At 39.0% G+C, this 24789-nt stretch overlaps 2 protein-coding genes across 7 annotated transcripts in view; both read left to right on the top strand.

Moving 5' to 3' along the window:
- ntng1a (netrin g1a) overlaps positions 1-24789 on the top strand; it is a 243365-nt gene that overhangs the window by 119612 nt on the left and 98964 nt on the right. The gene's annotated exons all lie outside the window — the stretch shown is intronic.
- On the top strand, positions 13611-15621 carry prmt6 (protein arginine methyltransferase 6). The gene has a single exon (XM_010729821.3). It carries the CDS (start codon positions 13978-13980, stop codon positions 15025-15027), a length of 1050 nt encoding a protein of 349 aa, XP_010728123.3. The 5' UTR covers positions 13611-13977; the 3' UTR covers positions 15028-15621.

Below are 24789 nucleotides of genomic sequence, written 5' to 3'. Positions count from 1 at the left end.
ACACTAATTTTATCAGGTAATCTACAGACAGATTCAAACACATTTGAATGTGGTTTAACAATACAAATGAAGGCTGCCGACATGAAACACTTTAAATGCATAAATGAAAAAGATCTGCTAGCTTGCTGTGTAGATCATTGCCACAGACAGACCCTTTGTAAAGACACACTTCCCATTGGTAGTACACTTAAGCACAGCCCACAGGAATCTCCCTGAATGCAGAGCAGAGTGGAACAAAGAAGTGTAAGCTGGCAATTTCGTTTGTTAATAAGACTCTTTTTGGGGAGACAGCAAAAAATGAACTGCTACATTTGTGGATGATCATGTGCTCATTGTTCTAGTAAATTACAGTCGTGACAGAGTTAATGTTCTTTTCATTTGAAAAATCTAAACTGCGGTTGGTGTCGTCATTTAGATATCATAAATTGGCTTTCATAAGATACAGTATGTAAAAAGGAATTACTAAGACAGGACATATGACAAAAGTCAAAGCTTTTAATAATAATTACAATGATTGTAATACCATATATCATGTTTTGCCTTGCCTAGACCCGAAAAGTTCACGTGTATGTAGGTGCAGTATAAAAATCAGTCTATGCTGGGAGGTTGCCATGAATGTACATGCACAAACAAGTACGGTAAATCTTAAGATCTATAGGTGGTGTAGTTACTTCACTTTGCTGCCATTTGGGGAAACCAGCGTGTAAATTTTTCATTTGTAAACTGTCATTGTCACATAGTGTATCACATTTTAATTTGTACAATGCGCTGAATTTCATGTTTTTAATCTGATCACTTTTCCATAATTGGGTTTGATTACCTGACAGCTCTGGCATGCTGTAACATGTAACAATGCTGGGAATATTAAAAAAAAACAAAAAAACATTTTAAATTTCAGGGGACTCCCAAACCCATCAGCCCAAGCATTTTATAGCACTTGAGTATATTTGTCTCCAAACCTATTTGTCTTCACCTGTTTTCTGCATAGTGACCCTCTAGTCACACACAAGGATCTCTTTACAGCTCACTTCACATTTCATCTGAGCGCCGGGAACATAAACCAGACCGCTACACTTGCTCTGTTTGCTGTGAATGCTGAAGCAAAGGGACAGGAAATCATTGCCATCAAAACAACTCTGGCAAAGGTCAGTCAAATCAGGGAAATTAAATTAGTCACCTTGAAGAAAAGCAGAGACCCTGTAACAGATGTGGGGGATGAGACAGGAGGCAGGGACACTCTGTAAACTCTGCATGATGGAATGAATTTGTTTGTGTGTGTGTGTGCTGTTTGTTTGTTGCTAATTAAGGTATGTAATTGGGTCATTCCCATTTCATAATTAACATGACAATAAAAATGATTAAAATGATTGAGTACAGTTGATATCCTACATTTGGAAGTAGATTAAAAAAAACAAGCCATCAACAGGTTTGTTGCATTGCACATATCACTATGGATCACTGGAGGAGGTAAATGCTTTGACCCAGCCTTATCCAACTAGGAATTCTGCATTTTTTCACACTGGCTCCACAGAGAAGGTGATGCAAAACAAGGAGTTTGCAGCTGAAATGTTGAAATGTAGCCTGGGATATCTTTTAATAGCAGTTGCATTTAATTTACAGACAACAGCGCGCAATCCATCTTCCAGAAAGTTCTTGTTCATGCTATCACAGGAAAGTATGAGCGAAAGGTTGAAAAGGTCGCGACTGGCAAATTTGTTTCTATTGTAGGAGACACAGAGGAGCTGCCCGGTCTTTTCAGCGAGGGGATTCATTAGACGAGCAATTCATTTGGTTGTTAGCGAGGTCTCATTATGTCAGATACACGAGTCTTACCATGACATCGCCTTCCTCCCATTAATTCGGGCCCACTTCAAACCAGTGGGCTGAGCACAAATGAAACAAAAAATACAGAAACCCACATATAAAATAACAAAAAAAAAAAGTTGTCTTCATGTTAGACTCCATTGCACAGAATACTTCGGGACCTGGAAACGGTACTTTTGGATTACTGTCTGATGCTCACACAAACCTCGATCAAAACATATGGACAAAATAAAACAAAGTAAGGCTGCAGATTGCTCATCTAGTTGACAGCTGTCAACATGAGTAATGATAAATAATTTATTTTTCTATATTTGGAGGAACCTATTCTACCATATGTGGACGTTAGTTTGAATTTTAAAATAATATTTAACGATTGGGCAATTTAATTTTAAAAGCACAACATTTAGACTCTGGCGTGATATTTTCACCAATTAATTAGCAACACAAAGGTGTCATGTAAGCATTTGTTATCCGCTGCAGTCTGAACTGCAGGCAAGCCCACAAGATACTGCAGTTAATAAAGCTATATTGATTTCATATGGAAATGTAATGGGTTTAAAATATTACAATTTGTGAATATGATATTTATTATTTATGGTTAGGTCGAACAATCTGTCACTCAGTTTTAATCCAAAACACAAGAGGACAATATGATTACATTATTTCCCAGTTCAGTGTTGAGGATTAAATTTGATTTAATAACTTCACAGCAGAGACCGCTTCTCTACATTTGGGTTTCAGCGAGTCTGCTGTATTGGACAGATGAGCTTTTCATTTAAAAATAAATGATTCCTTGACAAAACTGCCCAAAGCTTCAAGTGCTTCATCATCACTATGTATTTACAGACAGTTGTGGTGCTGGATGTGATGGTGTTTTTATGAATGCTGGTGCTGACAGCTGCATATACTCAGTATGGATTTAAATTCAATTGGTTTGAACCAATTTTACATAACAGTTTAGACATTTAAAGGTGCTAAGTGCGGCATTTTGTGATTCTTAAAAACTAAAACCACACTCCAGTTGCCTCCTGTCAAAGGAAGATGTTGCTACTTGTCCACCTTCAGCTCTCCAGTATCAGCTACAAAATGCTCCTCTATGTTCACCAGCAAACTGTGTGTTTTCTTGTGTGGTTGTGTACAGTCGTTTACCTCAGCAATTTTGCTGAAAACAGCAAGGACATTGAACGTTGTGGCACAAAAACAAAACAAAAACAATGACCTGAAAGAAATTAAAATGCTTCCTAGTGCTGAAGGAAACTGCAGTCCTTACACATTACACATATTCACCCAATCCATTTTTTAATACAAAACATTGATTATTGCACCTCTAAATGTCCAAACAGCAAATCTCCGTTTTGACAATGTCGTTGCTGATTTTGAAATTTGAATTCATCTACCAAATACTGACAGTGAAAAATGGCTTACTTAAAGTAATACTAAGATACAAACATGCCAACCAGAAATAACCTTCAAAGCCTTGAAAATATCACATCAGAGGCAGGGCAGAAAATCCTGACTTTACTCATCTTGTTTACCACCTACAGTTACAATATTTTTGAAAAGGAAAATGCCAGCGGGAGTTCACATTGATTTATTGCAAAAACAAAGGTTCACTGAGAGTGTGTTGAAGTCCTGTTGTCTGTAATTTACATCCATGTTACGTTAAGGTAATGCTGAAAAACAAGGGATGCTCCAGGAGGGACCCGTTGCCCATGCTGTTAAAAAAAAAAAAAGCTTGATCCAACTGAATGCTTTCTTATTATTCTGGAAAGAATGCAGAGAAAAACAGGGGAGTGAAGTCCAGACGATTATTTACAGCTTATTAACCAGATGCAGTGGGGCATTACTTAGTTCCATGCTGTGTGGCCTGCCATCTTGACTGCATCCAGGGACCTCACAGCAGAATCCTGTCATCTACAGCACATTGTATGTCTTTGCACTTTCTTCCAGGCAATGTGGAAAACTCTTTACCAGCTCTCCAGGGACAGAGAATGACCAACTTTAACTAAATGTCCTGTGCAGTGGCCCAGAGTAGCCATTTAGGAATGCAGTGTAATGCTCCCTCCAGCTCATACCGCCTCGCCAATTAGAGGTCAGAATGGAGGCACTTGTGCAGAGCGCAGCTTTAGATAGATGATGTCATTGTTTTGGGATGAACACAAAGCAAAATGAAGAGTCATGGCTCGCTGGATCTCTGAGTGCAACTTTTTTTGGAGCTAAAGGTAAAGGCTTTTTTCAACAGTTTTAGCGAGAAGCAGCTACTACACAGCCAGACTGTTGTTATTAGGTAGAGACAGGTAGAACTTGTCTAGGAGTAAGGAAATCAGGCAATTCCCCTGCTGTGTGTGCAATTGATGTACACATGCTACAAAAAAAAAAGAAACATTACATTTAATATGCAGCTTTATACAAGACGGCCTGGAGCTGTTTCAATGTTTCTCTATATGTGAAAACAAGTGTGTGTAGGGTGGACAATAGCACTTTGTTTGCTCTGCCTGAGGACACTGGCTATATTTGCCTGGGGCCCACAGTTGCCGTGACAGGTTCAAATAAGTACATCAAAACCACCTAAGGCAAGACTGTACATTTTACTTGGGGTCAACTTTGTGCAACAATAAGCTTACAGGTATGTTTAGTGACACACAGCACACATCGCAATGCAGGAAGGTTCAGGCTCTTCAATATGACCTGATCACTGATAATACAAACATTTCTTTAAGCTGCTTGATGCTGATGTGCTGCAATTAGTCATTTCAGTTATTAAATTATATGTTTTTTTAAATGTTATGTATAAAAACACTTTTTTTTAATGGAATCACTTTTCATTTCAGATCAGTTGTTTTAGCAAGTGCCCCAAACCACATATATTTACATTCACGTGACAAAGTCTTCCAGTGGCTATAGTAAATATTACAGGAGTAATAATGCAGTACTGTAATCTGAATCTGGCTTTACCCTGACCAAGCTGTTGACACATCATAAAACTGATTTCTTTTTTTAACATCAGAAAATGTTTTCTGTGTCTCATTCTAGAGGGCTTAGACAAACTTTGACTATTTTGTCCTCTAATTTGGAGGACTTGTACTTCTGCTTGTAGTATTTCACTTATGGATGTATAAATAGAACTGGTTACAGCGTTTGAGGTGGGCTCCGTTAATTTTTCATGGAAGCTGCCCAGTGATTTCCAGGCTGGAATCCACATATGCTTTTACATTATTGGACCCATAGAGCAAGCGACCTAGAGAACTTAGTCAAGCTGCTAACTCCTGGCTTCAGCCCGCTGCTAATGAATGTGCATAAAATTATTAACTCATGCAACTCTTTTAGACTTTAGAAATTTTATTAGACAAGTGGATTGAGTAATTTCATTTTAAAAAAAATGCTGTTTTTCTTTCATAGTGTAAGCTTTTGGGACAGACACCATTACACGGTCTGGACACTATGTCAAATTTACTTCAAAGTCTGGTGCTCTTCCTGGGGGCATGATTTTGCCATGCAGTGATAAAACAAGAATATAAACAAACACTATTTCCCAAATGAGATGTCAGTCCCAGACCTTCTCTCAAATTGTCTGAACATTGAAAAGCATGGCAATTGTGTCTTAGTTCAATCAGATTAAACTCTGCATTATGCAAAAGAAGTGGGTCACTTTGCAACCTGAAGTGAATATGTCTGACCTTTTAAACCTTTTGGTTGACTCTCAACCATCGCAGTGCCATGCAGGTGTTAATCTGATCCATACGATAAAACTATCATCTTGAGGGAAGTTTAAGGTGAGCACAAGCAACTTGAACATCATAGAACTAGACACACTGATTAACAGTTGATCTCTGCACATCATCCAAAGTAGATCAACAATAATGTTGACAGTACAGTAGCATTAAACCAAACGGTTTCTCAACCCTTTGTGTTGACCCAAGGTGCAAACGAAAAATGAGATCAGTGAGGCTGTATTAACAATAGCACACATATAGTGTAGGAGTGATTTGATTGTGCCGAGAGAGTAGAGAGAGGCACTGTTGGCCTATAAATTCAGGCTCTATAGCGACCATTTCTATTCATCATATCTGAATCATGTGACTGAACATGGCACAAAATCCTTTATCTGACCACTTTGGTTTTTTAATTTTACAGTTCCATTTCAACTGGAGGAGGTTGTGGACAGATCAATGTGCGCAAGTAGACACACAGAGCCTAGCAATTAGCAGTTGTGCTAATGTGCTTGAATGGATTTTCTGATTTGGTTGGAGGAAAGCAATACTGTACAGCTAAATCTCTCACCACCTGTTCTCAGTCAGCGTCTCACTGACAGTACAGTCAGAGAAGTCTAAAGCGCCTCTGCCTCACCCACACACTACAGTAAGCAATATTTGATTATTCCTGCAGAGGTAGAGCAGGATTGTGTATTAAGAATGTCTTTGCATAGTGGTGACTGAATGAAAATGAATCAGGTAACGTGAAGATATCAAACATCATTTACATGTATTTTAAAAAATGATACTATTAAGGTGCACACTCAACTAACCCAGCCAGACAGTGATTTACAAAGCATACAAAAAGCACAGAACAGACAAAAAAACCAAACAAACAAAACGCTGAGTTTGAGGAGTTTATTTTGACTCATCACTTCCTGCGGGCAGAGAAGTGGTGCTGCTATTCAATAGAATTTCATTTGAGCTAATAGAGAGAATAAGTGGCATCTCACTGGTGTGCACATAATGCATTAAATTATGATTAAGGCTGATACAGTAGTTTAAGTAAATTAAGTCCTGTACAGCTTTTGAGGGGAGACTGGCAACAATAGTGAACACATATCTTAGAAAACTGCTGAAACTGTTGGATGATGGTTGGTGGAGTGGCCACATTTTTACATTCTATCTCTAATGGACTCTTATAAATCACAGCTGCATGTGTTTTAAATCAAATCTGTATGATATTTAAAGAAGCTAACTGCCTAGAAAAATATATTAAGCAACGTGCTTCTATTGCTTGGCTGTACTCTGACCCTATCTATCTACACCAGTGTCTCTGTGTATATGTGTCTGTGTCTATCTGTTCAGATAAACCCTCCACTGACACGCACTAACAACACAGGTTTTCTCTTCCCCCAGTCTCGCCTTCTGTGGAAGATGCACACTACCTTAACAGAAAGTGAATACTGCCTTCTGTCCTTCTGAAAGAGCATCGATTTTTACTTTGCAGCGCCCAAGGTCAGTGCAAAGAACAAGCCGGGAGGATCTTATCACCTCAGAAGTACAGGCCTTTCTCTCAGTCTATTTATTGAGGGGAAAATAAACACAAATGAAGTTGAGAACACATCTGTCTGACTTATCGTGACCTTGCATAATGGCAGAGCAACAAATAACCAAATGTTTAAACTGTGAGGCATTTTAAATTAAAAGAAAATTGAACAATGTGTTATGATGTTCCATATCTTTTCCTTTTATGGCTTCTGCTGAAAGCTATGCACGTGTCAGTGTTTTCAAATTGCTCTCTGTGTCTGTTTATCTACTCTTCCTCAGTCTAAAATTACCCCGTAACCTCAGACTTAGCATTTCCTTGGCTGTCTGTGATATCATACTTAGGCTACAAAAGCCAACACACACACGCTGCCTTGGAGGCAGTAAACAAGTAATGGGTCTAATCATGGCAGGTGACAGCGCTTCCAAATTAATTCTTTCCCAGTGAATGACTTAGACTTGGCCCAAAGTACATGAGCAGAATTAAAACCGACAGCAGAACACAGGAGGTAACGATGCAAATTTTGCTAGCACAAACATTACTCATTACATTTCTGTGTTGTCGTTATTATGGAAATCCCCCTGACACATACAGTAACACTATGTATTGTATGAATCCCAGTTTTGCACCTTTATTTTTGTCATAAATTAGCATATGCACGAGCACAACATGCTCATGATGCATTTTGCAAATCATTATTTACACCAAATTAACGTATAACATGATGTATATTGTAGTTTTCAGATTTTTAAGATGCGTAATCACAATTGATTCACCCCATAAAAAAACATGAACAAGGGTAGATAAACAGCTGGAGACAGATCACAGATCCAGTCACATCAGGCCATAACTTAAGTGTTTGGTAATGGATGCGTTGACGCATGTTAGAAAGAGTGATTCCACTTGAGTCGAACCAAGTTATCTGTTTTGAAGGAATATTTTGACATATTGGGAAATACAAAAATAAAATTTGTTTTGCTGAGAGGTGGCGGTAGGTGGATTTTCTCCACCTTTGGACAGAGCTAGGCTAGCTGTTTCCACATGTTTATTATCTTTAGGCTTAGCCACTGCATTGTTTGGATCTCAGTATCAATCTGCTCCTGCATGTAGCATGTGTATACATCCATGATTAGTGACAGGTTAATATGTGATGGAAAGATACTAAGCTTTCACACACTTTTCTGTGAAGAAATGTTATCCCCTTTGGTCAAATGGATTGACACAGCATGCATTTGCATGAAGTTGACTGAATTTTCAACTCATCCCTTGCCCTTTGCCTCATGTGGCGTGCTTGCTTTGCACCACAAGTGAATTACTTGCTTCTCATAGAAAAAGATTGGAGGCAGAATTGATTTCTTGGTGTTCTGCAGTTGGTGTGGCTCGCTGGTGATCCATAGTCCTCGTCCTGATGTTATTGTAGAAGAAGTAGAAGAAGAGTCGACGCCTCACGTACAAGGCGGGATTATCAGGTAGCCCTGTCTTGTACAGAACACAACATGATGTTGAGGAGAAACTTCTAGACACTTAACTACAAACCACGAGGATTTCATATGTCCATTATTTTGTTAAAACGGTTTTACTTTTACATTACTACAGTTCAAAAGGTTAGGGTTACCCGTCACAAAAGCTTCATCTGGTACAATCAGACGGATGAGAAAACTGCTCTGTATTTTTGAATGGTCTTTCGTTCTTTTAGGTTATAGTAATTCATCTTTTTTTGTATGAAGGGTTTGCAAAAAAGTTCAGGGGAAACAAAGGCTTATTCACTAGTCTTCTTTTTGGGCCAAAACTATTTCAAATGTATCAAATTTATCTGTGTAAAATAACTATTATTGAAGGTATAAAGGAACATGTCTATATAACTGGTGACTCAAAATTCTTTGAGCAATAGTATATATTTACCAAAATATTTACCAAAAGAAAGCATTGTGCTATTGATGTAGCAGTTTGTGTACACAGTGTTGCAGGTCTCTATATAAAAATAGAGTGGTGTAATGTTAATGATAACCTTTATTGCTGTTGTTGCTGGTATGACAAACACATTCAGTCATAGTTGAGAGAGTTCAGTGGATTACTGTCTACAGAGGTGGAGGTTTTGGCCTTTTTTAGCCATGCGGCATAGTTAAGGCAATGTCACTCAGTCTCATGGGGCAATCACTTTGATCCAGACTAAAATCTCAACAAATGTTAGATGGACAATCATGATGCCCAGAGGAAGGAGTCTAGTGGCTTTGCAAACTTGGAATCGAATCTAGCACCATCATCGGGTCAAAAATGTCAATACTAAGTCTGGCTTTCTTTACATTATTATTATTATATTATTAGAGCATCATAGAGTCACTATAATGGTATCGGTAGCTAAATATGAAACAAGGCAGCATGTGATTGGCTTAGAATAAAAACTTGAAACAAATAAAATTGTAGATCCTTATGCTAAGTTAAGCTAATCATCAGCTGACTCTAGCTTCTTTTTAAGCATACAGACATCAGAGCAGTATTGATCCTCTCATCTTCTGTAACTCTCGGCAAGTAAGCAAATACATGTATTTCCTAAATGTCAAACTATTCCTCTAAAGATGTAATGTGTCTTGCAGGCCCTTTTGTCCTTTACTGATAAATGAACATAACAATTGGTCATAATGGACCATTTATTTTTTATGTCTGTAGGATATAGTAAAATATTATTTTCAACCAGCATAACTGTCTCAGACATTCACATTTTTATTTGTGGAATCCTGATGGGACTATCACAATATCTCCTCATTTATGAACTTATCAAATAACCTCCATTAACAAACAGACAATATTTCCATTTTACAAATTGCGCAGTAGGTTTGTCATGGAGTCAGCATAATACCCCCCTCGATGCTGCCATAACGGCTGTCACATGCAGGTTGTACTTAGTAATTTAATCTAATTGCACTGTAATGTAACAGATACTAGGGTGGCATGAGGAAAGTGAGTCTGCAGGGAAAGGGATGTAATTAATGAATTGATTACTAAGGTTCTGGATTGACAAGCCAAGATCCTATAAAGTGATTGGTTGGGGCAACTGAAAGGAGGCAGGCTTGATGTGGTGGTGTGTGCATGTGCAGTGGTTTGTGGACTGTACAAACGAGGGGAATGAAAACGGCTGGTGCAGGAAATCTCACTCTGGCCGTTGTTATAACTTTTCCACTGATAAGTACTGGCACACACTGTGTCCATATAGGGAGATGTCAAAGCATGAAACTAGATAACACATACTTGGAAAAGGCATCCAGATGGATCCATGCGTGAAACTGTCTTTTGGGTGAGATGAATTAGGTTTGCTGTAGGAAAGGGGTGAATACGGAGGTGAATAAGAGATGGAAAGTGTGTTATGACACACCAGCATTCACAGATGTGGGCTCTTTCTTAGGGAGTGAGATATCAAAGTAGCCTGCTATTGATTCCTGGGAACAATCAATATAAAGCCATTGCACCTTTGTATTTGTTGCTCAGCAGTCTGCCTTCCTCTGAAATAGGTGATAATGACACCAAAACTGATGTGTGCATTCCCATATGCATGCATATATTCTATACCGTATGTGCATGTGTGTAACGGGGCATTATAGGCTGAGATGTCTTGCATGGCCTCTGCATGCTGTTTGTGCAGGTTGCTATAGGTGTGTATACATATCTAAGTATGCAAGCTTGGTGTGTGTGTGTGTGTTTATGTGTATGTGTGTTTGTTGCAGCAGCTGACAGGTCCAGTAATACTGACAGGACGCAGGCAGTTCCCATGAGGCCGTGCATGCTGACAGCAGCTGGCCACAAAGAGGAACAGCTGCTGATGGGCTTCCAGTACAAAGAGCCCACACAGTGCTTCTTCTTCTTCATCTCACTATCCTGTTTAGATACATATTCACTTTATCACTTATTGTTTATTTCACTTTCTTTATTTTACTGATATAGCCTCCCACTTTGCCTCTCTCTTTCTTCGTGATATGAAAACATTCCTTCTCTCCACTAAAGACACACACACATTAATTCTATGATTAGGTGTCCACCCAAAAGTTTTGGCGCTTGAGGGACAAGAGGACGGGGGGAAGATGGTTATTGATTTTTCCATGATAGCCCTCATTGTCCAAAGTGATTCGGCTTTTACCCGTTCCTGCCATGCTCGACCAACCCTCATCCACCCTGCTTTCTCCACCACCTCTCCTGCCGCCGTCATTATCGCTTGGATTTGCACGTGTCTCAAGCACAAACAGGACACTGCCACACATACGCTCAGACACTCCTTTGGTTTTCCTTAGACATGATCATATCCACAATCGTTTGTATGCGGGACTACAATTTAAATGTGCAAACAGGAATTGGCCAACTTTAATTAAAGAGGGCATATCTGTGCAAATATATGCCTTTTTAAAAGGCATACACTCATTTGAGAATGGAGAGGTATTCTGATTTTACAAGCAGTGTTTGGAACTGGACTGCACGTAGTATAAGGTGAGGAGGTGTTCCTGTTCATTTGCATGCAAGAAGACAAACTGTATAACTAACAAAACAGCAGTGTACTAGTAAATTATTTGTGCTTGGCGGTTCTATCTTATGATTTACATTTAAATCGCAATGTGGCAGCAGTGAGGCAGAAGTCGTTGGGGTGTGGTGGTGGTGGATGTAGCAAGCCTAACTTTCATGCAAAGGATTGGAGCTCCTGTCCCATCACAAACTTGCAATTAACAGTGTTGTATTTGCCAATCTGTCACCGTACCACACTTGCCATGTGCAGATATTGTAGATATATTATGTAGAATATAGATATCGATCCTTTCAAAAAATATTGGCACTGTGCTGGCCAATCATGTACATGCAACTTTCTGTAGATTACTTTGCCTATGCTGACCTCAAGCTGGACTGCCTGTAACAACTAGTTGGATATCAGACTTTAGTCTCTGCATGAATACAGACACATTGTCATTTACTTTAAGGATAAAGGTAAATTGTGCCAGGCATCTCACTGGGAGCTGGGTGTTGGCTGTGTGTCTGGGCCTGGCAGCAGTTCTACCTGAAGCTTGAGAGGAGGAGAGGACAACATGGCCAACAGCTGCTTGTCTGTCTGTTCTGTCTACCAGCTACAACGCCTGCATACCCTCCTGCCAAGTGCATAGAATCGCAATCTGACTTCCGCTGTCAGTATATCACGGTCCAGTAATCTATGCTATTGTATATTACAATTCCTCCATCGTAGTCCAATTTTGTTTTTGACCAGTCAGATGTGGGCGTCCAGCTTTAGTAGTTGGCTCTCTTTAGGACCACATTGCATTTAGATAATGATTGGTGTTACTGTGTTTCTGGTTTAACATAAATCAAATATAGCCAAAAGGGAAAAGTGAAACTGAATATAAAGTCAATGTTTACTACAAAAGCATGCCTCATTTCCCTTGATGGTTGTTGCTTCCGTTAATAAGGTTGAAAACAATTCAGTTCATGCTGAATTATTTCCTCACTTTAATCTCTATATAGTTTTGAAAAGAATTATTAAATACACACTTTTTCCCAGGGGTGTCTGTGCTTTAAAGGCAGCATTGGATACAAATTTAGAAGTAACATGTAAATGTGAAAGCACGCACATACTCCCACCTATTCACCCACCCACACACACAAATTCCCCAGCAATATTCCTTTTATTTTACAATGCTATTATTTCACATTCCTTGTATTACACTGTGAACACAACAAAATACCCACTGTCACATCTCATCCCACTGCTTCTTTCTTTGTTTCTTCTTTTCATATTAATGAAACAGGATACAGCTCTTGCTGATTTGTCCAGTATCTTTTACTAAAGGTCTCTGAAACAAAGTGGGGAGGGTCACATTGGGCTGTCTGCAGAGAGCAGTTGTATTCTGCCTGCCATAACTTTGGGGAACACTCAAAACTGGTGATGGCCACTCTGTGCTATGCAGCTTGTCATGAGATAGGCAATTGTACATTGGTGACTGGACCATGTGTTAATTATATAAAGCAAAATGCTTTAGATAGTTTATTGTTTGATTTTAATGGATGTACTCAGGAATGTAAAGCCTCACAAAGGGAGTCTAACAGGAGACTGTATGAAGAAAATGTTTCTTTATCATCTAGCAGCATGTGGTGCACAGTGAATGTTACACTGTACATTCCTGTATTAACATGACATACTTTGAGGTGTTTGGAAGCCCATGTGGAAAGCTTAAAAAGGCAGATCCTCCAAACTAAGCTTCTAAATTGATAGTGAACAACCAAATATTTAGTCATTTAAAAAATTCAGCTTTATTACAATATTTGAGAATATTGCATAATTTTCTCAAATATGTGCACTTTTCAGTTACTTATGCAAGTTTCTAACAGTTGCAGAAGAAAGAAACTATAAAAACACAAAATAAAAAAAGTAGCAGTGTATATAGTTTCTATAATAATACATTATATAATAAAACTAATAATATTTTGTCCAGTAGATGCAATAACAAATATATATAATAACTAAACAAACAAATAAATGAATAAATGTCAATGTCAAAGTAGTCAATGTAGGCCTGTTCTCCTCAAAGACAAAGCAATAATAATTGCACTTATAATTATTTATGTGCACATTCCTGGTAATTTGGTCTACCCAGAAACGCCAAACTATCAAGTGCCACATTTCAAACTTCTGTGGCGAGCTGGAGACAGAAGAGAAGCTCCGCTTGTCTCCTCGACCCAATGGAAGCTCATTTGTACCATCGTTTCCCTGACCTTGAACGCAACAATCCGACCACCACGTCACTGTGGTTTGGTTCAGGGAATTGTAGTTTACTTAAAAATGTGCCTCTCGTAGTGTGTGCGGCGGGAAAACTACAAGTCCCAGATTTCACAATGCGGAAGTAGCTCAACAAAACACTGAGAGGTTGCAGTATCACAGCCGAGAAGATGTCTCATGTTGTAAAGAAAAGAAAACTGGACAAAACCCGACAGGACAGACTGTACTTTGACAGCTACACTGATGTGACCATCCATGAGGAGATGATAGCGGACCACGTCCGGACTAACACGTACCGGATGGCGATACTGAGGAACAGTGAGTCCATACGTGGTAAAGTTGTGCTGGACGTCGGGGCAGGAACCGGCGTTTTAAGCATTTTCTGTGTACAGGCCGGAGCCAAGAAGGTCTACGCCGTGGAGGCTTGCTCTATCGCCGAGCAGGCTGTGAAAATAGTTCAGCTGAACAATATGGAGGACAAAATCGAGGTCATTCGCGGCACGGTGGAGACGGTGGACCTACCGGAGAAGGTGGAGGTGATAGTGAGCGAGTGGATGGGTTATGCCCTCCTGCACGAGTCCATGCTCAACTCGGTCCTGTACGCGCGCGACAAGTGGCTGAGTCCGGGCGGCATCATCCTGCCCAGCAAAGCCGAGCTGTACATCGCGCCCATCAGCGACCCGGTGGTGGAGGACCGCTTACACTTCTGGTACACCGTCAAGGACCAGTACGGCGTCGACATGTCCTGCATGTCCGACTTCGCCACGACGTGCATCATGAACTCCGACATCACCGTGAACTCGGTGACCGTCGAGGACGTGCTCTCCCACCCGGCCCGCTTTGCAGAGCTCGACTTGCACTCCGTCACCGTGGAGGAGCTGCGGTCGGTGAAGGGGAAGTTCAGGTGCGAGTCTTTCGGCTCGGCGGCGGTGAACGCTTTCTGTGTTCACTTCACGGTGACTTTCCCATGCCCGGATAAGCCGCTGGTGCTCTCCACGTCCCCGTTCAAACCGGAGACTCACTGGAAGCAAGCGGTGCTGTACCTGGACGCTCCGGTGGATGTGGTGCAAGACACAGTGGTCACCGGAGAGGTCAGCATGTATCCCTCGGAGGAAAGTGGCAGACATATATGTATCCACGTGGACTACACGATAGGAGAGCAGAAAAGACAGTCCAAGACTTTCTCCATCCCTGACTGGAGCAGCGAGGCTCAGCCGTGATGAAGCATCCGTTCAGTCACCAGACAACACTCAGAGTTATTATCTGTCACTAAGATTGACAAAGCTGCTCACTGTGAGGTTTGGCTGAAGTGGAGCAATGAGTGTGTTTGTGTCCAGTGTGGTGAATTATTCATATCCAAAAACTAAAATATGACTTTAGGTCTCACGGACATCCATAAACACACACACACATACAAAGTTAGGTTTGTTTATACAGTCTGTGGTTTGACCCATGGCTCCAGGCTGTAGTCTTAAAACATGTTTGTTTTTACATCTAATAAATAATTTGAAAAGAGAAATTGCATATTCTTAACATGTTTTTAATGTGTTTTTTTATGAATCTCACTCTCACAAGAGTATGTGTTTATGAAAGCCTGTAGTGATATTGTTTCTTTTTATTGAATACTGTGTTTACAGCATTTATGACCCGTCTTATAAAAACACACTACAGCATTACTAACTAACCGTTATTTCTTTGGTTGATTTTTTGGTTTATAAAATGGCAGAAAATAGTCCAATGTGACATTAATGTTTTGTTAGGACCAACAAACCCAAATATTGTTTATTCTATTACTAATGACTATACTAAATCACTTATTACTGTTGTATTACAGACAAAAGAGAAATAGAAAATCGTTAGCTTAGGAGCTCGTATTAAGGAATTGGTGGTACTTTTGAACAAAAATACATTTAGTACATTTAGATTGTAAAAACAGTTAACTAATCAATCAACTAATCGTTTCAGCTCTGCCATTTAAGTCTTAGCTTCTTTCTTTTTTTTAATGTCTGGGTGGAAAAGCATTTCAAACAGTGTTTGACTGTCACAAGCATCTCAAACTTTCCTGACTAATGAATAGTTTGAAGTGGGTGTGCAGCTCCGTAAATCAGGTTTTACAAACTGATGAATAAATTCAACACCATGTTGCCGACATCTGATATTCTAATGAATTTAATCATGCATATTGTGTGGAATCTGATCAAAATGCAGTATTCAAATGAGGTTTCGACCAATATATTGACTTGGCCTGGGTGTAGTCAGGCAGGAGGCTGCATCTTACAGGAGGTATCTTACATTGGCTGGATTTCAGTTTTTAATAACAGACCAAATTGGCTCATTATTTTGGTTTAAAGCTAGCGCCTGCTGTCAGCTGATGCCAGAAACCTTACTTACAGAAACTTAGTCTAAGCAATTCTGCTGCAGCACTCTGCAAAAAGAGAAGTGTTTCTACATTAAAGTATATCCTTCCTGACCATTAAAGACTACTTTATCCAAGTGTTTTTATCAGCAGCAGCATAAATCTTTTCATAAAAGTTCATAGTTTGATCGCTGTGTTCAATAACTTGTCATTTATTGAACAAAAGATGTAATCTGGTCATTCATCAGTCATTGATTCACTGAAGAGTCGGTGTGCATGAAGTGAGTTTAGATTTTGGCAGATTAAATTGCAGGGAACTTAATTAGAGTTTGGTGAACTGAAAGCTGTTTCAAAGAGAATTGTTTTCCCACTGCATTAATTGATGAACAAACTAGACTCGAATAAATTGTTTGACAGTTTCACGTGTTATGAATCCTGACTAAAAACATAGAAGCAAGAATCCCGAACACGTGTCAACATTACTGCAGTTATTTTTTATACCGCTTCATTCACACATCCAGAACTTACCACAAGGAATTCAATTACTGTCCTGAGAGTTAACTGCAGGTCTCAGTCCTCTTTCAGTTGCACTGCATTTCATTTGTTTAATTTACCTTTTTCACAGCAGCCATTATGCCATGATATAGTAGGGTGAACCGCAGGAGTTTCCAATGATACTAATTAATGGTCAGTTCCATTTAGTGCAGCAGAGACTTTCCAGTGAGCCAGCATGCACCACGCAGCACCCTGACTCTGTTTGACCTGAATGCAACAGAACCGTAATATCGTTGGTAACACCTGTGTTCATCTACTATTTCATGGCAAAATGGCTGCTGTGAAAAAGGTGTATTGTTACTTTAAAAGTTTTTATCATCTATCTGTGAGACAGGTGAGTCAGTTGTTCTATGAAAGTATTTTTCATGTGGCATTAAATATATACCAAATATATTACCAAATGAATATAAATACATTGAAACTATAAATATATCTTAGTCTACTATTGTGACCTTAAAGTCTAGTTAATAAGTATGACATTAAATCAAAAAGGTAATGAGTACTAATTATATTTATACATATTTATTTGTATATATACTTTATATCTGTTGTTTATATGATTAGCATGTTGGTTTTGGTAATGACCTGCTCGCTACTGTGTTGCTCTTTAGCATCTTCAGATTTGATACCACTTGAATCCACTTAAAACTTGTAAGATTTTGTCCATGAACCATTTCTTTAGGCGCATTATTACTACATTTTCTTGTTGAATATTATGTTACTTCCAGGTCAAACTAAGGACAATGTGCTGATGAAACCTTTATGTAAGTGAAGTAGACACTGTGGACGGCACTGATTAAGCCTATCTTCGTGTGCACTGGATCGAAACCACGAGATATGAATGAGTCCTCTCACATAAAGCACCTTTTCCGCATTCTAATTATACAGCAGTTAATAAATACACATAGATTCCTGAAAACGTTAGGTGATAATTTATCTTTCACACCCCATCATCATCTGAAATATGGTATTCATTTGTTTCAGTGTTGTCTGTATAAATGTGAAGCCACTATCTAATGAACACATTTGAAATTAATCAAAAGCTATAGTGTCGACAAATCAGCAGCATTGTCTGTAAGTTTGGGAAAGAGTGATTAATGGCTGAGTGGCATTTTGAACTTGCAAACATCTAGTCTCCGGTTTCCACATGGATGGGCTATATATTTATATATACTGTATATATTATAACATTCTGAGCATATGAGGAGTGAGGAAAAATAAGCATACACATCTGTGAATCAGAAGAAAGATAAGAGAATACACACACTGCTTGCTGCTTTTTCACAATGACGTAAAACAAGCTGATTAACTTTGCTTATGTGAGTTATCTTCATAAGTAATAGAGAAAAAGTGGTTAAAGTGAATCAAATCCCAAATCAAAGCCTCTTAAAACAACCTGAAGAGTAACTCTGGCCTTAAACTGTTTTTTCTTCCTGTGGAAGCTTTGGCACTTCAACTCCATTAGGAAGTACAATTGCCAAATCCTACATCTGAGTATGATGAGACTTCCATTTTGAAACGTGGAGCCAAGCAAAGACCTTAAAAGGTTCCATAGAGAAAAAAAAGTCATTGCTGCACTGTACAGTAAAAACACATAATCAGGAACTTCTGAAAAAGAAAATAGCCCACCATGAAGCCTGTCCTGTCACAGCACACTGACGGTTTCTGCAGTGAGCCCCAGCAATAATGTTCAGGAAGCACCATATGGAGCCAACGAACTGGAAATGTAGTTACTTATCCCTCCTTATGTAACTAACAGTCATCACTTAAGCACTTTGGAGCACATTTGTCATAACTAACAAATACTTTTGATGCACACACAGATACATACTTTTGATGTCAGATTTCAAACGTTAGGCTGGTACTGTATAAGATCTCAACTTCAGTTCAAATGGTAATCTGACATAAGAATGACTTACTCTGTGCCCTTTATACCAGACCACTGGTTGCGTTGTTGAAAATCATTGCCATCGTCATTGCAAAGATAGCTTTCATTATCAATGCCGTAGAAGTGATCACAAACAAATTTTTGTTGTTTTTTTACCCTTCAATGAAAAAGAATGTTCTAAAATCATGTTCAAGTTGGAGTCTACGTAGTGTATGGCTGCAGTCATGGACGTTATGTGGAGTAATGTAATTCATGCTCACTCTTTCATGCCAAAAAAGCAGTCAGACCAGCTTCAAACCCTGGTTATGTCTGACCAAGGTCAAGTCCTTGTTGTCAAATGTCAGTTTGACAAATGTTTTCCTGGTGGCTCTATGTGTTTTTGTTGCCCAAAAAGCACGTTTGTGTCAGGAAAAGACAGAAATAACTCATATGCTTTTCACTTAAGTTGAATTCTACACTTGCAGCTAGCCTAATGTGAATGCACTGTGGCTGAATCTCTCCCAGCCTCTACAGGTGCCCGAAGGGAACAAAGCCACACAGGCAGAACAAAGGAAGGTATTCAGAGTAGGGCAGGCAGCCACTGTTAAGCCCAGAATCCCACTCATGCATGCATGACCACTCTCTGCTGCTAAATGCTAAACTAATTGTGATCCATTCCTGCCTGAAATGATTTGGAAACCATTAGAAACAAGTGTTGAAACTTGAAATGGGATTATTTGTCTTGTATTGCACAGCAATTTAGGAGCCAATCAATAGACAATGTGCTTAATCTAACTGATTTCAAGACTCATTGTTCAGTGCAGGACTGGTGAACAAGACTGAAGGACAGCATAGTCCAGGATTCTGTGAACTGGAGCAACAATATATGCGGTTGTCTTCAGATTCAGTGTTTCAAATCAAATGTTTGACAATTACATCAGGATTCATGTGTAGGAATAAAATGTGTTCTAGTATGAAAAATTATATTACTTTGATCTTAAAATATTAGCACCTCAAAGAACTGTATCAGACAGATACATAGACAAGACTGACAGGCCAGACAGTATTATCTGAAAGACTAAAGTGTAAATCAGAGTGTATAATGCAAACAGTTTATCAGCACTTTTTACACTCACAGTTTCTTAGACCTTCTCACTATATTCTTGTAATATTAGGAGCTTTACACAGCTGCATACAGATTGTATGTCTTAGCATTGCTGGATTTTCTCCCATTCTTTCTTTTATATTTGTTCAACCTCTTTAAGGTTGGACAGCAAAATTCAACAAACTACTTTAATCCATCGTACGAATGTTCCTGTGAGACCCTGGTTGTCTTTGTTTTGTCTGGTTCACTCAGAGACCTCCACGTCCTTCATTTTGTAGCTGTTCCAGTATTGGCTTGGCCAACCCTTATGTCCTGAGGTAATGTTGGAACACCCAGTCTGGTGTCTTTGGCATTCTGTGGCAGGCTTTATTTATTGTTTCCCCTGTTGCTAGAAGTCTTCTAGTATCTGCCAGAGAATATAATGAAATGATTTTGATATTGAGCACTTTGCATTATGTCTGAGGTTCAGTTTTAGATAGCAGCATCATCTTTGCATGTTTGTCTTTTAGAGAGAGTTCAATCAAAGAGGACCAAGATCGCAATCTTCTTGATCTTCTGGATAGACTTGACAAGTGTACAATGATGAGGATTACTTTACTCCTAAAGATGACAGTGTTGCCGCGTTAGTATAACTTGATCATATGTCAATAATTCACCACTTACACTTTCTAGATTGCAAAGTTGTTATTTTCGAATTACTTATTTAATTATTTTCTCAATTTACCCAGAGGGAAGTCTTGAGAGGGCAACATTAAAAGATATTATATATAAAATGTTAGAACGATAAATACAACATAAACAGTCTAAGGTGCATGCCATAAAATAGTGTAAACAATGTTAAGTTAAGATGCATGAACAGATAAGTTTCCGAGTTTTAGAAGGAAATGGATTGACTGAGATTAAATTATTTTTGTGCATTATTTCAGGAGAAAGAGGCAACATAAACTCAAATAAAATATATAAGCCACACTTTTGGTTTACTTGCATTTTTCATGTAGAAGTAAAAGAACTAAAAGTCTTCTTGTGCACACAAGGTTTATTTCTCACAAATGTTATTTCTCTTAAATTTTATTCCTCTGCACATTTGCTGGATATTGATAGGAATTGGAACACGCTGTGGAGTACGCAGGTCATGCAAGAACTGGGATGTTTGCATCTTCCAGAATTGTGTACAAATCCTTGCAACATGGTGCCAAACATTGTTATGCTGCAACATGAGGCAATGCCGATGGATGAATGGCATGACAAATGGCTTCAAGATACCGTCACAGTATCTTTGTACATTTAAATTGCCATCAATAAAATGCAGCTTATGCCTGCCCATACCGTAATCCCACCATGGGGCATTCACAACAATGACATTAACAAACACTTACACAATGCCATAAATGCTGTCTGCCATCTGCCCAATATAATGTAAACCAGGAATCATCAACACCCTTCTCCAAAGTGCCAAACACCATCAAAGGTGAAAATTTACTCACTCAAGCTGGTTATGGCGATCAACCAGCACTCATGTCAAGACAACAAGCAGTCAGATGAGCTTCCTAGAGATGGTTTCTGTCAGTTTGCGAAAGAAAATTGTTGCATCAGTTTTCCAGGTGGTGATATTGCCGATGAAGAAGCCGAACTGAAACCGAGATTCAATTCACAGGCAACAGCTCTGGTGGACATTCCTGCAGTCAGCATACAAACTGCACACTCCATCGAAACTTGTGACTTTCTCTCGCACTGTGTTGTGTGATAAAACTGAAGAGTGTCTTTTAGTGTGACCAGTCCAAGGCACACCTGAGCAATGATCAAGTTGTTTTATCTGGATAATGCCACACCTCTCAGGTGGATGGATTATCTTGGCAAAGTGCCGGCTTCCAACAAATTTGTGGACAAAATTTGAGAGAAATAAACCTTTTGTGTGCACAGGAGTCTTTACTTCAACTCATGAAAAATGTGGTAATATTTTTGACTACTGTACATCTGGAGACATACTGTAAGTGACAATGTAAAACCTTAAGTTGCAAGTCAGAAAGACACAACGTGAGGCTATGTGTTTTTCTTTGCATGACAGCGATGATATGGGTTAGTCCTTGACTTGTCAGACTGGAGAAAGATGGGAACACAGCATCCAGCTTCTCACATCTGTGTTGACCACAGCCATTCAGCTCAGCTCTACTGTATTGCTATGAAAATTAGAATAATATTCAGTTTGATATCTATCTCAACAGCAGTCTGTTTAAAGATACCACCTCTGATGTCACTGTAAGAACTTGAAAAATTATATGGAAATATGTAAACCAGTTCACACAGCGATGGATCCCGGGGTATTGCACCCACTCATTTTCTGTCACCTTGCTTAAATCAAATGGTGTCCTCTGTGACAAAAGTTATGAATTATGTATTCCAAAACTAAAACAGGAAAAATCTCAATTTCCATAATGTAATTTGATTTGATTTGAGATGATTGTCAGTAGTGTCAGAAGCCCATTTATTTCCTGCAGTAATTTGTTCCTGTTGATGTTTTTAGTGACCAGATTAACATGCGTATCAAAACTCTATGGGTGTGAATCCTAAACTTCACTCATCACATAAAAACTGAGGAGGGGGGATCATTAGATGTGTTTCTATGGAGCTAATTTTCGATCGCTGCTGAAACCTGACTGGACTCTGGTGGCACGCAGTATCTAATCATGGCCACTCATTCATCCTTGTATGCTAATGACACCATGGATAAGCCAATAGGATTCAATTCCCACAGTCAGTTACAGTAACCAATATTTCTGTCAGCACATCCTGTGAGGACAATTTGGGAACATGGTATTGACAAAAGCTAATTTGGTGGACCAACCCCTAGAGAGGGAGGTGGACTTCATTTCTCTGGGGCCCAGCAGGCCAGACCATTTGTCATCATTATCATTAGCAGCAGGAACTGACCCATGTGCATACTGCTAAACCTCAAAATAACTGTCCCACTGTATGTTCCTACATTTTTTCTTAGCTGTAATAAAACAGTACACTTATTTAAATGAGAAACAGTATTCATCCTAGCCCTGAGCTGTGAATCTCAGCCGCAAAAAGCCACTGCCTATCACAAATGCATCCAGCTGAAAGCACTGAGGCGTGCCTTCATGGACGGACGCACACCATACAACAAGGACAGATCTGGACGGCACCTGTTAAGAAAGTAAATCCCAAATCACTCGCAAGAGCACGTAAATCTGAGCGGGATGGCCCCGATTCACAATCCGCCCGAGGCAGCCAGCTCTTAGCCTGTACAAATCCAGCAAACTGTGTGACCACATCCTCCCCTCCTCCTCCTTCTCCTCCCCCACTAATCCTTTTTCAATCATGCACTTTTTGGATTATGCCTCTGTGTAATTCTTCTCAGGTATTGTTTTATAACTTAATATGATATTTCAATGTGGGCGAGTTAGGTTACGGGTTTAGGACACTGTGCAGGATTGGATAAGCGGCAGAGGTCTGCATACAGCAGATTGGAGCGGAGGGTTAGTGCCAGGCTGAAAGAAGCGTGATAAACCTTTGACACAAAGTCCAAATGGAGCAGGTGCATAAAGGTGCTGAGACTGACCTGATTCAGTCCTTCGAAGGCATCCCATATTGCAATGTGAACCCTGCATTTGTCCCAAGTGTCTCACCTCCGGAGAGAAGTTATGATGCTTTGCATAGTCAGGAAGTTTATGAAAGAAGTAAAGATAGCAACTGTGAAGCCACCATCTTGATTCACCTTGTCCATATCATGCAAGCTGGAAATGAAAAGCTCACAAAGTCAAAGTTATAAAGAAGTGCAAAGAAAACACATCTCTGTTATCTGTCTCCACGTCCAACAAGTGTAGACTACACAAGACAGGGACACACTCTAATAAATGGCAAGTGAAACTGAAAATTACCATTTAAGAAACCCACTTAAGGAAAAGTAAAAAAGTACAAGGTTAGATTAAAAAACTCAAGGTACTTTCCATTTTGATATTTTTCAGGGTGTGATTACTACTTCTATTACACAATTGATGCTAATGTTGTAGTTGCCATTACGTTAGGTTAACAGAACAACAACTCTAAAGCACAGCGATTTAAAAGCCCAAGAGACCACTAGCTAAGACACAAGTTAATGTCATTATCATAACGTCAAAGATCAATGTTACACATGAAAAATGTATGTAGTTAACTTTAGCTAGCAATCTACATTTTTGCCAACAGTATGTGTAACTTACTTCAATTTGCTTGCTGAGGTTAAAAGAGGAGGGTAGTGGAGATCTCATAGCAAGGCATAGCAAGCATAATGCCGCTATCTTTTTTATATTTTAGTATAGAAAGTGTGGCCAGATGTGTCCAGGGAATGTTGCTGGAAGCCACCTCTGTTCTAGGTTTTGCTCCCAGAACAGAGGTATTGCTTATTTTTTTCTTCCAGGCAGCAAGTAACTTGGCCTCTGCTGTAGACATGCTCCTTTCATGCTCCCCCCTACACTAGGTTCCCACAATATAAAGCAGAGTTGTAATGTAGATATAAATGACAAATATATTTAAGTGAAAATTAGATTACTGGCTCAAAAATATACTTAAGTAAGCGTAGAACTACCGTTTAAAAAGTAAACATGAGTAGTACTTGTTTCCTAAAAGAGCTACTTAACTTGTGTGTGCTACTGAACTTAGCTTAGTACTTTTGAGGTACTTTACATGTGTTTTTCCATTTATACTTCTACTCCACCACATTTTAAGGGTAAATATCAAACATTTTATGTGTAGTTACTTTGTAGATTAATATTTAACATTTAACAATTGTAGTGCAATTTTGTAGTTAATATCAAATTAGCTTTATTCAATTTAATACATGTACCTTACACATATATGCATCCATATGGAAGCTCTATATGCAAAAGATATTCTTGAACCTTCTTGAAACTATTTATACATACAAAGACCAGATCGGAGTTGGTTAATACTAGAAATGAAATACACAAATGAGCTGTACTTCATCACATCTGTGTAAAAAAAACAAAAAAAACAACACAAAATCATCATTATCTGCATATAGTGAATACTTATCATGATCATTGTATACACTATATCATAATACCCCATGCCCATTT

The sequence above is a fragment of the Larimichthys crocea genome, chromosome XXIII (genome assembly GCF_000972845.2).
Source record: "Larimichthys crocea isolate SSNF chromosome XXIII, L_crocea_2.0, whole genome shotgun sequence".
NCBI classification, from domain to species: Eukaryota; Metazoa; Chordata; class Actinopteri; family Sciaenidae; genus Larimichthys; species Larimichthys crocea.
This window is presented reverse-complemented; position numbering and strand designations above follow the sequence as displayed.